Here is a 16,018-nt window from a genome sequence, read left to right as displayed (position 1 = left end):
TCACTCTATCTATTATCTAAGTTCTTTGGAGACAAGAGCTCCACTCTAAAATCATTATCTCTATCTTTTACACACACTACACTCACAATATTCTCTACACCACTTCACTACAATCACTCACCACACTCAAACCTCTATATAATCACCTCCAATTTTCTAACAAGTGGTATCAGAGCTTGTTCGATCATAAGCGGGCGTTATGGCATCGTCAAGTCTCTCCATCACGACTCCAATATTCAATGGAGAAAACTATGACTATTGGAGTGTTCGTATGAAGACTTGCCTTGAATCCCATGATCTTTGGGATGTCATTGAAGAAGGAATCACCATGCCGGGAGAAGATATCGACAAGACATCCTCATTCGAGGTACGTAAGAAATTAAAGCAACAAAATGCTAAAGCTCTTTATCTTCTCCAACAATCTGTTAGTGATTCTATCATGGCAAGAATTATTCGAGCCACTACTGCAAAAGAAGCTTGGGATATCCTTAAGGAGGAGTTCCAAGGAAATATTAAAGTTCGAACCATTAAACTACAAAGTTTAAGGCGAGAACTAGAGAATCTTAAAATGAAAGATTCAGAAGCCGCAAAAGATTATTTCTCAAGAATAATGGAAATAATCAATCAAATGCGGTCATACGGAGATAACGTCTCCGATGAAAGGATCGTACAGAAGGTCTTAATCAGCCTTACCGAGAAGTATGATCCAGTAGTGGCGGCGATTGAAGAATCAAAAGATTTATCAAAAATGCCCGTCGCGGAGCTGATGGGTTCCTTGGAAGCACACGAGCAACGATTGAGTAGGCGACATGAAAGTTCACTTGAGAGTGCCTTTCAGTCCAAACTCAACGTTAGAGGCAATAAGTCAAGGAGCGGCGGAAATTTTAAAAGCAATCACAAGGAAGGAAGCTCCAGCAACAAGGAGAGCAAGGTAAATTTTCCACCATGCGGAATTTGCAAGAAGACAAATCACTTGGAGAAGGATTGCTATCATCGAGGAAAGCCACAGTGCAAAAACTGCAAAAGGTTCGGGCATGTGGAAAAAGATTGCAGAGATAGAAGAAATCATCAAGCCAACTATTCAGAAAATCAAAATGAGAAGGAGAACATGTTCTATGCATGTCACTCGGCAACGGAAGCAGGAGAAGAAGAATGGTACATCGATAGCGGATGCAGTAACCACATGACATCCAACGAGACCATCTTTCGTGAGTTAGATACTTCAGTCAAGACGAAGGTGAAGATGGGCAATGGAGAACTGGTGGAGACGAAAGGGAAAGGTACAATTGCCATAGAAACTAACAAAGGTACGCGATTTATTAGAAATGTTCTCCTAGTACCTCGTCTTGCACAAAGTCTATTAAGTGTTGGCCAAATGATGGAAAGTGGATATGCCCTCCACTTTGAGAAAGATTCTTGTCGAATTTACGACAAGAAAAAATAACCAAGATATTGCAGTAGTAAAAATGGGAAAAAATAGAAACTTTCCCATTCAATGGCAATATCCACAAAAGGCAATGGTGGCTCAACTCGACGATACGAGTCTATGGCACCGGAGATTTGGGCATTTCAACCTAAATGCCTTGAGGCTACTTCATCAGAAAAATATGATGAGAGATATGCCTCTTCTAAATGAAAGAGAAGGTGTATGCGAAGGATGCATGATCAGAAAGCAACATAGACAACCATTTCCAACGGAGAAAACATGGCGAGCCAAGGAGATACTAGAGCTTGTCCACACCGACGTTTGCGGTCCAATGCGCACAACTTCAGTAAACCAAAACAGGTACTTCATCCTCTTTATTGATGACTACTCTAGAATGACTTGGGTATATTTTCTCCAAGAAAAATCAGAAGTCTTTAGAATCTTCAAGAGATTTAAGAACTTTGTGGAGAACCAAAGTGGTCGCAAAATAAAGAAACTGAGAAGCGATCGAGGTACCGAATACAACTCAAAAGAGTTCGACAAGTTCTGTGAAGATGAAGGTGTGGAGCATCAACTAACGGTGGCCTACACTCCACAACAAAATGGCGTGTCGGAAAGAAAGAATCGAACAGTCATGGAGATGGCGAGATCTATGCTGGTGGAGAAAGGATTGCCAAAGAAGTTTTGGGCAGAGGCAGTGTATACATCAGTCTACCTACTCAACCGATGTCCAACAAAGGCCGTGCTAAACAAGACGCCGATCGAAGCTTGGTCTGGACAAAAGCCTTCAGCCAAACATTTGAGGGTCTTTGGAAGTATCTGCTACATCCACATTCCCTCAGCAAGAAGACACAAACTGGAGGACAAGACGGAGAAGGGAATCTTCCTCGGCTATAGCTCTAAATCCAAGGGGTATAGAATCTACAATCTTGAGACCAAGAAGCTGGTGACAAGTCGAGACGTGGAATTTGACGAACAAGCCTCTTGGAATTGGGAGACAGAAAGTGTTGAAAGGCGGACAACAACTACACTCATAAAAGAAGTCACAGAACAAGGAGAACAAGATCAACAAAGCCCACCAAGGTCCTCTTCAGAAGCCAATACTTCAAGTGGATCCGACTCAGACTCCTCACCAGACTCTCCACCTCTTCGGGTAAGAACTCTAGAAGATTTATATGAATCCACTGATTTATATGAGATATGCAACTTTTGTTCTTTGGAGCCAAATAGCTATGCAGAAGCATCCAAAGAGAAAGTTTGGATTAAAGCAATGGAGGAGGAGATAAAAATGATAGAAAAGAATGATACTTGGGAGTTGGTGGATCTTCCAAGTGACAAGGAAGTCATTGGAGTCAAATGGGTGTTCAAGACAAAGCTGAATCCTGATGGTTCGATCCAGAAGCATAAGGCAAGACTTGTCGCAAAAGGATATGCTCAAATACCAGGAGTCGACTACACAGAAACGTTTGCTCCAGTGGCCCGGATGGACACAATTCGAGCACTCATAGCTCTAGCGGCTCAGAAGAAATGGAAAATCTATCAGCTTGATGTTAAGTCGGCATTTCTCAACGGGGATCTAATAGACAAGATATATGTGGAGCAGCCAGAAGGATTCACAAAGCAAGAAGGCAAAGTTCTTCGTCTCAAGAAAGCACTCTATGGGCTCAAACAAGCGCCACGAGCCTGGTACAGCAAAATAGACGGATATTTCACCGGTCAAGGATTCAGGAGGAGCAAGAACGAAGCAACTCTATACATCAAAACTCAAGGTACGGACATCCTGATTGTCTCTCTTTATGTTGATGACTTAATTGTCACAGGAAATAACACAAAATTGATCGAGGATTTCAAGAGAGACATGATGAGCACCTTTGAGATGACGGACTTAGGATTAATGCACTATTTTCTCGGAATGGAGATAAGTCAAGAGGAAGAAGGCATCTTCCTATCACAAAAGAAGTATATTGAAGATATGCTCAAGAAGTTCAAGATGCAAGACTGCAAGCCAGTGGTTACACCTCTCATTCCAAATGAGAAGTTGAAGAAAGAAGATGGGTCAAAACCGATGGATTCTACAAAGTATCGAAGTTTGATTGGGAGTCTACTATATTTGACGGCAACAAGGCCAGACATCAAGTATGCAACAAGCCTTCTATCCAGATTCATGGAAAGTCCGAAGGAGACCCACTATGGAGCAGCAAAGAGACTTCTCAGATACCTGCATGGTACGCTCAACTATGGTATCTGGTACAAACCAAAGTCTGACTCACAGATCAGTGGATATAGCGATAGTGATTGGGCTGGATCTCAAGATGACATGAAAAACACCTCAGGCTATGCTTTCAAGCTTGGCTCAGGAATTTTTTCTTGGGGATCAAAGAAGCAAGACTCAGTTGCACTATCAACAGCAGAAGCTGAGTATGTTGCAGCAGCCGAAGCAGCATGTCAAGCTATATGGCTTAGAAGATTACTAGCGGATATGGGCGAACCGCAAGACTCATCGACAGAGATCTACTGCGATAACAAGTCAGCTATAGCAATGGCTAAGAATCCAGTTCAGCACAATCGCACCAAGCACATCGACATCAAGTATCACTTCTTGAGAGATGTTGAAGCAAAGAAACTTATCGAGATGAAGTATTGTCCAACAGAAGAGCAGTTGGCGGACATCTTCACAAAAGCACTACCAAGGGACATATTCCAGTTTCTACGAAGAATGCTTGGAGTAACCGATAAATGCATCAAGGAGGAGTATTGAAGTGTGATGCATTTATCTAGAATATTCTAGGTGAGAATAAGCTATGTATATTCTAGAGAATTCACCACTAGCTAGATCAATCTAGAGTATTCTAAATAATACTAGGACAAGTATGAGTAATCTAGAGATTATATATTTTCTATATAGTATCTAGAGAATTCCTCAAGTGGATGCTAGTAGAGAATTCTAGATACAAGTTAGTGTAGTGGGATCTAGAGAGATCTTCCCACACCTATAAATAGAGCTCTTGTGAGCCATTTGTAACCAATCTCACATAATCTAAAACATCTCAAAAACATCACTCTATCTATTATCTAAGTTCTTTGGAGACAAGAGCTCCACTCTAAAATCATTATCTCTATCTTTTACACACACTACACTCACAATATTCTCTACACCACTTCACTACAATCACTCACCACACTCAAACCTCTATATAATCACCTCCAATTTTCTAACAATTATGCTAATTTGATTAGTGTGGGCGAGGAATGGTGCCGGCAGAATTGCCTTAACGACTGCTTTTGTGATGCTGCAGTGTATACTGATAGTGATAGGAACTGTTACAAAAAGTCCGTCCCTTTTTCCAATGGGAGGGAGGTGATTGGGTCAGGGCTAAAGGCCATGATCAAGCTCAGGAGAAACCACACTACAATATCGAATCCCAACAACCCTGATTCTGCCTGCGGCAAGAGCAGCACCTCATCCACTAATCTCATCATAGCATTGTCGGTCTTATTAGGCTCTTCACTGTTACTGCTTCTTGCTACGTCTGCCTTCTTCCTATTCTATTCCAAATACAGAAAATCTGCAGTGGTTTGTCCAGCTGGAGGAGTGAACGTGATGCCCAGCTTCAGTTTCAAGGAGCTGCAAGAAGCTACCGATGAATTCAAGGACGAATTAGGCAGGGGTGCTTGCTCCATAGTGTATAGAGGGGCACTCAAAGATGGCAGAGTTGTGGCCGTCAAGAAGCTCGACAAGATGGCCGAAGATGCCGATGGTGAATTCATAGCCGAAGTGAGCTCAATCAGCAAGACCAACCACAAGAATCTTATGAGCTTGCTAGGGTATTGTGATCAAGGGCAGCACCGGATTTTGGTGTACGAGTTCATGACCAACGGATCTCTAGCTACCTTCCTCTTCCAGAAATCAGCCAGGCCCAACTGGTATACAAGACTGCAGATTGCATTTTCAATTGCAAGAGGCCTCTGCTATTTACACGAAGACTGCAGCGCCCCAATCATACACTGCGACATCAAGCCTCAGAACGTGCTTTTGGATGAGTCCTTCACCCCCAAAATAGCAGATTTCGGGCTAGCCAAGCTTATGAAGCCAGATCAGACAAGAACCATCACCGGAATAAGGGGGACTAGAGGCTACGTGGCTCCCGAATGGTTCAGAAACATGGCTATAACCGTCAAAGTTGATGTTTACAGCTTCGGAATCTTGCTACTGGAGCTGCTCTGCTGCAGAAAGAATTATGAAGAGGATGTAGAAGATGAGGGAGAAGCTGTTCTTGCTGATTGGGCTTATGATTGCTATCAACAAGGGGCCTTAGATTTGTTGGTGGGGGCCGATGAGGATGCCAGGAACGATATCAAAATGTTTGAGATATTTGTGAAGACGGCAATTTGGTGCATCCAAGAAGATCCAACAATGAGGCCTCACATGAAAAGAGTGATGCATATGCTTGAAGGATCCATCCAAGTCCCTGCTCCTCCAGATCCTACTGTATTTCTCACTTATTAATGTTCACATGAAAATTCTTTGGTATTTATAAAAAGACATATATGTAAATCCGGAGTATAGTGTATGTTCAAATTTAATAGCAAAAGTAGAATTATAGTATTCATGTAAAATGAATTTATTATATTATTGTAATTTTTTCTTGTGAAAAGTATGGAATTATAGTAATAATAATTGTATATGTATTCATATCAATATAACAATGTTAGCTGCATCAATTTTCACCCGCCAGTCGGTGATCAAATATTCATGAGAAAGAAGAATATGCAAAGAGCCTTTTCTAGCTTATAAGTTAATCTTCAATGGGATTGACTTCTCAATCCTTTTCCTTTTATTGTTGGGCTAAAATATCCAAGCGGCCCATATATGAGAAAGGGACAGAGAGTTTCGAAATTTAGTTTGAAAATAAATTGGTTGTTGTGCACACTGAGGGGGGTGTATTAGTTGTGGAGTTTAATAGATTTTTATGGATTTTAAAAGTCTGGGTGTATTCGTTCCAGACTTTTAAAAGTCTGTAGAAATCTGGGTGTATTCGTTCCCGACTTTTAAAAGTCCATATAAATCTGGGTGTATTCGTTTCAGACTTTTTAAAATCCATACAAATCTAGGTGTATTCGTTATTCCATTGACTTCAAATCCGGAATGACTTTCATGGATTTCATCCAAAAAATACACACGACGAAATCCGGCCAAGAACCACGAGAATTGAAATCCATGGAATTTTGAGCGTGCGCTGAGTTCCAGCGCCCGCGGCTAAGAAGCCAGCGAGCGCCTGAACTCAGCATACGTTGAGAAGGCCAGCGCTCGCTGGGTTTGAGCATGCGCTGGGTTCCCAGCGGCCGCTGGGTTGCAGCGGTCGTTGGGCCCAGGCAGCCCAGCCCAGCAACGCCTTTAAATATCCCTCTTCGATTTTTTTAGCCTCTCACATTCGGACGCCTACCACCCCTTCAAAACTCTCACATTCGGACGCCTACCACCCCTTCAAAGCAGAAGACAAGTTCAGGGTTCTACTTTAGCTTTTAGCCAGGTATTTTTTTCTTAAATTTTATATCTTCATAATATTTTAATTATGCAATTTTTCTATAGCATGAATCTTGTATCTTCATAAATTGTTAGCAACTGTATGCTATGTTTCTATTGCATGTGAGTTGATTTTAGTTTTTTGTTGATGTTTTTTTTTTTATTATTATTCATTCATATAGTACTGTTCGGAGTTTAGTAATATTATTATGGGAGACTCTCAACCACAAGATTCCAAAAAAAGGGCAGTGTATGAAGCATGGACGCAGGAACAAAGTGATGCTTTGTTACGAATTCTGGCTGAATCTGCAATTAGGGGATGGCGCGATAATAGTGGTATATTTAGCAAAGCAACAGTAGAGGAAAGGATATTGCCTGTTCTCAATGAAAAACTTAGGTCCAATAAAAATTATAATCACTACCAAAGTCGTATCAAATGGTTTAAGAGCCGTTGGAATGCGTATTCAACACTGTTGAAGTTTAACTCTGGTTTTGGTTATGACAACGACACCAAAAAATTCACGGCCCCAGATGAAGTATGGGATGCGTATATAGAGGTAAATTTGTTATCAATTATTTTTTAAACACAATTTAATTTAAATATTATAGTTAATTAATAATTTTCTTATTTATGTTTTTAGGCTCACCCAAAAGATGCATACTTACGCACTGGGAGTTTTTCGGATTATGATGAATTGAGGCTTGCTGTTGGAAACGGTGTAGCAGTAGGAAGAAACGCAATTGGAGTGGGCAGTGCTACTGATGCTAGGACAATAGGAGTTGATGAAAGTAGAGGTCCGCTCATAGAGGAGTTGAATTACGATACTGCTACTGAGGCGTTTGTAGTACTGGCTGAAGATGATCCACCGTTATCCGCCTCCAAATCACCTTTGGAGCCCACTGAAGTGCCTGTGGAGTCCACTCAGAGAAGAGCTCCCGCCAAAAGAAGCAGAGGCCAGTTTGAGACAAATTCAGGCCACACTGAAAATAGTTCGCATCAGGAGCTCATGGTAGAAATTAAAAAAGTCACTAGCACAATGGATCGAGTTGAAATCCTCTTCGTGAAACGAGATACTATGATGGAGAAAAGAGAAAAGGAAAAAAGTTTTACAACTTGGGATGCTATTGAAGAAATTCTTGATTTGAGTGAAGAGGACCGCTACACAGCATTTGACTTGCTTGTTACAAAGTCACAAAAAGATGGATTTATGAAAATGACTGTTCCTCAACGCAAAAGATGGATAGAATTCAAGACTAGGAAATAGATGATAGTTTAGTCATGTTTTTTGACCTATGTTTTATGAGTACATTGTTTTGTTGGTTTTATGTTTTAATACTTTATTTTGTTGATTAATGAATGGTTTTTTATGAGTATTTTTTAAAGGCTATTTTTTGTGAGTCCCTTTTATTCTTATTTCAATTATTGTTTCATTGTTTTAAATGGCAGCATGAATTATGAAGATAAAATTAACATTGCAATTGAAGAAGACATAGATGAAGAACTTGAAGATGAAATCGAAACAGAGATGGAGATTGAACTTTCTGTTCATGCTAGGCAACTGATGGAAGCAGCTAAGGTAGTTATCACTCTATTGGGGAATATGATGACGCATCATCCGACTGCTGACAACGCTCTGATGCGACGACCAAAGACTAGGGAAGGATTCCGTTTTATTACGAGAATGATGGATGGAGATCCGAGCCAGTTTCGACAGTTGTATAGAATGTATCCTGACGTCTTCATCAAATTATGCTAGATCATTAGGGAGAAAGCTCATGTGGATGATACACGATATACAACTGTTGAAGAAATGTTGGCAACATTCCTCATCATTGTAGGGCACAACGATCGTTATTGTAACGTTCGTAATAGGTTTGGTCGTTCGCATTTTGCTACTAGTCAGAACTTCAACAAAATATTGAGAGCATTGAACACCATAGCACCGGACATGATGGTTAAGCCGACTGGCGCAATACCCGCTAAAATTCGGGAAAGTACCAGATTTTATCCTTACTTCAAGGTATAATATTTCTGCTCTTGTATTATATTAAATATTTTTTGTTTTTGTATAACACATTCACCTATTATTTTAGGATTGTATCGGGGCTATAGATGGCACTCATATCCCGGCCACGATAATAGGTAAAGACGTGAGTTGTTATCGTAACCGTCATGGGGTGAATTCGCAAAATGTTTTGGCAGCTTGCAACTTTGATTTGCAGTTCATCTATGTGCTTAGTGGATGGGAAGGCTCAGCCCATGATTCCAAAATTTTAAGTGATGCGTTGTCTAGAACAAATGGACTCCACGTGCCTCAAGGTAAATATTTTCTAGTAGATTGTGGATTTGCTAATCGTCGTCAGTTTTTGGCTCCGTTACGTGGCGTTCGATATCATCTCAAAGATTTCGGTGGTGACGGTCGTAATCCAAGAAATGCAGATGAGTTGTTCAATCTTCGACACGCATCATTGCGAAACGTGATTGAACGCATTTTTGGAATCTTCAAATCACGTTTCACAATTTTCAAAACAGCTCCTCCGTTCCCTTTTCAGACACAAGCAGAGTTAGTTTTGGCTTGTGCTGGATTGCATAACTTTCTCCGAAATGAGTGTCGTTCTGATGAATTTCCTGTCGAAGTTGAAGAAGGAAATGTTGCAGCAGATGTTGAAAACGATGCGAACATTTTGGATTATCTTTCTCAAAGCCAGCTGTCTCAGAGGAATGAAGCTAATGCATGGAGAACAAGTATTGCTAATGCTATGTGGGAAAATAGACAAATAACTGAAACCGATCAAGACACACAGGCGGAGACCGAAGATAATAGTTAGGGAGGTGTTCTGATGGATGTCGTTGAATTAACGCTTGTTTTTTCAATTTGGAATTTTTATGGATGTTGACGTTATTTTTTTTTTTTATGGATATTGATTGATTTTATTGAGCATGAATTATATAATTAGGGGTGTATTAGTTGGGTATTTGATGAATTCCACGGAATTGAGCATGAATCAGGGGGTATTTGTTTGGGATTTGATTAAAATCCGAGAATTGGAGCATTCTAAAATAGGTGTCCAGCGTCCGCTGGAAGGCAGCACACGCTGGGTTCCCAGCGCTCGCTGGGTTCCCAGTGTGTTCTGCCTTCCAGCGGCCGCTGGACCCCTAATTCAGAATGCTCGAATTCTGTGGATTTTAATCAAATCCCACACAAATACCCCCTGATTTATGCTCAATTCCGTGGAATTCATATTTTTTTGGGTTGCTTATGTTAATAATTTGTGTGAATTTTTTTTTATTATGATCATAAAAATTCTTTAACATGATTAAAATGTAATGAAAACATGAAACTCATGAATCAAATGCAAACATAATTCATGAAAACAAACATTAATCATTGTTCAAAAGATAAAATTATCCAAACTTATAAAATAATGTCAACATTAATATAAAAACTCAGAAACGTGGTCTCCAAGAATTCCACTGGCGCTGCAGCTCGGCAATCTGCTGGTCTTGTGCATCAAAGCGAGCATTCATATCATTCCTCATTGATGTCATCGATGAGTCAAAATGAGCTCGGAATGCTCCCATGGATGAATCAAAGTGTGCACGGAATGATGTGAGATCATTCTGAACCTGCTGATGGTAGTCTCTCGACATTGAACCACCAGCTGCTCGCTCTCCATTCCCCTCGTCTTCTTCCTCTGCCTCTTCGGCTTCCTCTTCAGCTTCTTCTTCGTTCTCCTCTTCTTCATCATCACCGGCGGTCCCAGATGGACCAGCACCAGGATCAATGCGGGGACGACGGCCTGCTGCAATCTCGGAGTGTATGTAGTTAACTACACAAGTCCTCTTCGCATGAGGAACCAGCGTGTATTGGTCAGAAATCAATTGAGCTGCTCTGAGCTCATTATAATCAATGTACTCCGCATCCAGCTCATCCTGACCATGGATAGGCCCTTCTGTCGCAGCAAGAACTCCATTCTTGTGTGCCAAACCAGTGATAATAGCAGCGAAAGAAGCATGGGCAGTAGGGCGCTTCTTCGCCCGAATCATAGCAGCCCAAATAAACTTTGAGATGCACACTTTTGTGCCATCTAAAGCACACTCCAGCAAAAATACCTCAACTGCATTAACCTTATTCGCCTGCTCCTTTCCAGACACATTATATGCAAGAAATTTATGAACAATAGCCAATGCCGGATCCTTAATGTACCCACTAGGCATACCCGAACTATCCCAATTATCACAGTCAGTCAATCGATTCCACGCTTGATTAACATTCCATCCCCGAGTTTTATCAGATAATCCACCAATACTGAAACCAAAAACAGCTTTCATTCTAGCCAAACTAATGCGATACTCTCGCTCATACATCCTAGCTTTAATCCATTTCATATCACCAGCCATTTCCACAGTAGTCATGAACTCATAACATAAAGGATCATACCCAGAAAAATCAATATTTTTAGCATATTCTTTCATCCCTAGATTTTGCAAATACAACTCAACTTGCTCCTCAAGATTCAAATCAGTAATCAACTCCCAATCAAAGTAATGCGGAGGAGTAATATAGTTCTCGTTAAATTTCTTAAATATTTCTCCCTCTAATTCGCTTTGCAATTCAAATGGACATTCATACCTTTGGCTCAAAGTAAGCTCCCCTCTACCGACGTTTACGTTCTTCGTTCGGACCATTATATCGTTGAAGGTGATTTTAGAGGGTAGTGGTATGAAAAAATTGTAGTTGAAGGTGATTTTTTGGGGGGGAGGTTGTGGAGCGGCGCTGGAGAGGAGAGGAGAGGAATGAAATTAGGGCACCAGCGCTCGCTGGCCCTTTATATAGCATTTATTTGGTCCCAGCGCTCGCTGGATTCCCAGCGGTGCTGGGTTTCAGCGTGCGTTGGCATCATGGATTTCAATTCAAGAATTATCCCCCAAATTCTTCGAAAATCTGTGAAAATCGGGGTGAAATCCAACCACGAATTCTTTGAAAGTCGTCTGGAATCTATGTGAATTCCATGGAATTTAAAATCCATGGACTTTTTAAAGTATGTGAAAATCCACAACGAATACACCCCCTGAGAGAATGAAGAGACATATAGAATCACCAACTGATCGATTTTAACCCATTTGAATCTGATCTAATCTTAGTCTAAATCTTATAACTTCTCTTAAAGATTGTGTATAAGTTGACAGTGTACATAACCGTGATAACTTGATCAAAGAAATACCTATTTATTGACGCTTTTATCGCTATCAAGAAAGCCAACATTACAAGTTTAGTATTTTCTCTAATGAAAGAGAGTGGAAGCTGTAACTAGGCTATTTTTATATATCTTACTCCTTTGCCATTCACACGCAATCATAATGCGTAATCTATACATATATAAAAGCTGGTCCATCTAGCCAAAAAAATTTCCCGCCCTTTTACTCAATTTATTTTTGGAAAGTTGATCTATATTTGGAAAGTTGACTAATTTATAGGATGATATATATATATACATTTATATTTATATATTTATATTCTTAATTAAATGTAATTAAATCTACATTTAATTGAACGACATTTATTCCCATCATCTATATATGAAATTTATATGTAAAAATTTGTAGATCACTAATTTCAATTAAATCTTTTGTGAGAAATATTTATCCAATAAATAAAATTCAAAATATAAATACATATAAATTGCATGGGATCTTGTAGTCATTTGCAAAAGTGAATATTCTTTTTGATTTACACGCAATTTTAGACTATAGATTGTTTTTGAATTCAAGAGAATAAAAAATTATTTACGAACTCGTAGCAATATCTCATATAAATTATTTTTGATTTACACGCTATCTCATAGATTGATTTCTAATTATTTTCAATTAAATCTTTTGGAGATAAACAAAAGAAGGGCTATATAAGGCGGCTATTAATTTTTTGTTGTGATTTTGCAAAGTATGACAAATAATAATAATCTATACATATATAAAAGCTGGTCCATCTAGCCAAAAAAATTTCCCGCCTTTTACTCAATTTATTTTTGGAAAGTTGATCTATATTTGGAAAGTTGACTAATTTATAGGATGATATATATATATATACATTTATATTTATATATTTATATTCTTAATTAAATGTAATTAAATCTATACATATATAAAAGCTGGTCCATCTAGCCAAAAAAATTTCCCGCCCTTTTACTCAATTTATTTTTGGAAAGTTGATCTATATTTGGAAAGTTGACTAATTTATAGGATGATATATATATATATATATATACATTTATATTTATATATTTATATTCTTAATTAAATGTAATTAAATCTACATTTAATTGAACGACATTTATTCCCATCATCTATATATGAAATTTATATGTAAAAATTTGTAGATCACTAATCTATACATATATAAAAGCTGGTCCATCTAGCCAAAAAAATTTCCCGCCCTTTTACTCAATTTATTTTTGGAAAGTTGATCTATATTTGGAAAGTTGACTAATTTATAGGATGATATATATATATATATATATATATATATATATATACATTTATATTTATATATTTATATTCTTAATTAAATGTAATTAAATCTACATTTAATTGAACGACATTTATTCCCATCATCTATATATGAAATTTATATGTAAAAATTTGTAGATCACTAATTTCAATTAAATCTTTTGTGAGAAATATTTATCCAATAAATAAAATTCAAAATATAAATACATATAAATTGCATGGGATCTTGTAGTCATTTGCAAAAGTGAATATTCTTTTTGATTTACACGCAATTTTAGACTATAGATTGTTTTTGAATTCAAGAGAATAAAAAATTATTTACGAACTCGTAGCAATATCTCATATAAATTATTTTTGATTTACACGCTATCTCATAGATTGATTTCTAATTATTTTCAATTAAATCTTTTGGAGATAAACAAAAGAAGGGCTATATAAGGCGGCTATTAATTTTTTGTTGTGATTTTGCAAAGTATGACAAATAATAATAATAATAATAATAATAATAATAATAATAATAATAATAATAATAATAATAATAATAATAATAATAATAATAATAATAATAATAATAATAATATTCTTACTAATGCTAAACACGACACAATAGATCATCCAATCATATCTCCATAAATCATGACTCACATTGATTATGTTTCTATGTTCTGTCTAACAAATCAAAATACCAATATACCAATCAACTATCAACGAAATTATGAAATACATATTAAGTAGAGTAAGGTATTGATTGGTATGCATGATTAATGGGATTTTTGTATCATCTTTACAGCTAAACAAAGGAGACGAAGAAGAAGCCCTATCTCAGGCATGCATAACATCAGATCTAAGAGAGAGAGAGGTGATAGTGTGAAATGTGTAATTTGGCAACATTCCATATATATCTCCAAAAAATGTAACAACTTTTTATTATCGTCAAACCAAAATCAACTCCATTATCAAAGCATCTCATTCAATATAATATATTAAATATATAAGTTTCATATATATTTCCCATCAAATGTGTATCCCCGTGGCCTATATAAACTAACTTTTGGTGTGAAATTTTTACTTGTACTCACTTCTTCTTTTGATATTCATCATTTCTCTAATCACAAACATGCCGACCATGTGGTCTTTAGTAAAAAAAAATTGCAACCAAATAATGCCAGATCTGCAATGAATTAAATATGAGGCTATTTTATTTTGGAAGGGAAAGTTCTCACAGACCATAATGCAGGACATCAAGTATTGATACTAAGGATGACACTGATACCAGTTGATCCAAGACTACCACTCAAGTTTCAACGGCAGCAGTTCCCTATTATTGTTTCTTATGCAATGACTATAAACAAAAGTCAAGGTCAATCACTCTCTCATGTGGGTTTATTTTTTAATAAGCCTGTTTTTAGTCACAGTTAGTTTTATGTAGCTATTTCTAGAGTTACAAGTCGAAGGAGTCTGAAAATCTTGATATGTAATGAAGACAAAGTAGATTATTAATTCTACAAATGTTGTATATAAATTATAAAGAAGTGTTCCAAAATTTATAATAATAAGATGACAAGTTTGCAATTGTCTTTTCATGTATTATTATTTTCACCTTTATTTTTAAGCTATGATGCACGGATTCTTAAAAAATTAGCATGTACGGCGAATCGGATTCTTTTAGGGTGCGATTTTCTCGGATTCTCGTCGGATTCGCACCCGATTCGCCACGTGGCGTATCTTTTAAAATAATTTATAAAAATAAACCGGATTCGCAAATTCTATAGGCGAAATTCACGTATCTCCTGCATGAAAGGCCTACACAAGGTTATTTTGATAATTTTATTTTCAGTTATGACTTATATATTGGGACTAATAATATTTGAATCGTTATATTGTTGCTCAATTAACTTATATAATTGAAAATGCTTAACTTTTGGGTAAAATAAAATGTAAATTACATATAATTAATTTAAGAAAATTTAAATTGTATATATTTTATAAGCATTATATATCATAAAATTTTAATAATTAGATGTATCATTGCCGAATCGCACCCTATAATTTTTAAAAATCCGTATTCCCGTACTCGTATCGTATCGCCCCCGCATCCGCACCCCCGTTTCTATGCAACATAGTTTTTAAGTAATTTAAAATGTTAGTCTTAAATACATTTTAGCAGTAACATAGTTGGTATAACAATTGTATAATAAAATATTTTAAAATCATTTATTTTAGAGATTATACAAAAGTGTCTTTCAGAATGTTACAATAAAATGTTTATATTGTTCGATGTCTTACTTAATCAGGTATAGACATCCTATGAACTTTTACGTAAATGGATGAATTTTAAAATAAATTATGATATTTTTTATTATTTTATATCTTTATTTTAATTTTAATAACTTTCAACAAAAATATATTCATATTTCTTTTAAAAAATTAGTTAAGCAAAACCAAATTTTAACAATATATGTAATCCCGTGCATCGCACGGGTAAAACACTAGTTAAGCTGTATTTTACCACTAACAAACTTTCCGCCCTTGTATCATGAGTACTAAATAACCATTCGAG

At 37.1% G+C, this 16,018-nt stretch overlaps 1 protein-coding gene across 1 annotated transcript; it reads left to right on the top strand.

The window, feature by feature from the left end:
• Positions 1 to 4,808: 4,808 nt before the first annotated feature.
• On the top strand, positions 4,809 to 5,933 carry LOC130998081 (G-type lectin S-receptor-like serine/threonine-protein kinase LECRK3). Its single transcript, XM_057923514.1, has one exon. It carries the CDS (start codon positions 4,809 to 4,811, stop codon positions 5,931 to 5,933), a length of 1,125 nt encoding a protein of 374 aa, XP_057779497.1.
• The last annotated feature ends 10,085 nt before the right edge of the window (positions 5,934 to 16,018 follow it).

This window comes from Salvia miltiorrhiza, chromosome 8, assembly GCF_028751815.1.
Source record: "Salvia miltiorrhiza cultivar Shanhuang (shh) chromosome 8, IMPLAD_Smil_shh, whole genome shotgun sequence".
In the NCBI taxonomy this organism is placed as follows: Eukaryota; Viridiplantae; Streptophyta; class Magnoliopsida; order Lamiales; family Lamiaceae; genus Salvia; species Salvia miltiorrhiza.
The sequence above is the reverse complement of the archived record's forward strand: the minus strand, read 5'-3'. Positions and strand labels throughout refer to the sequence as shown.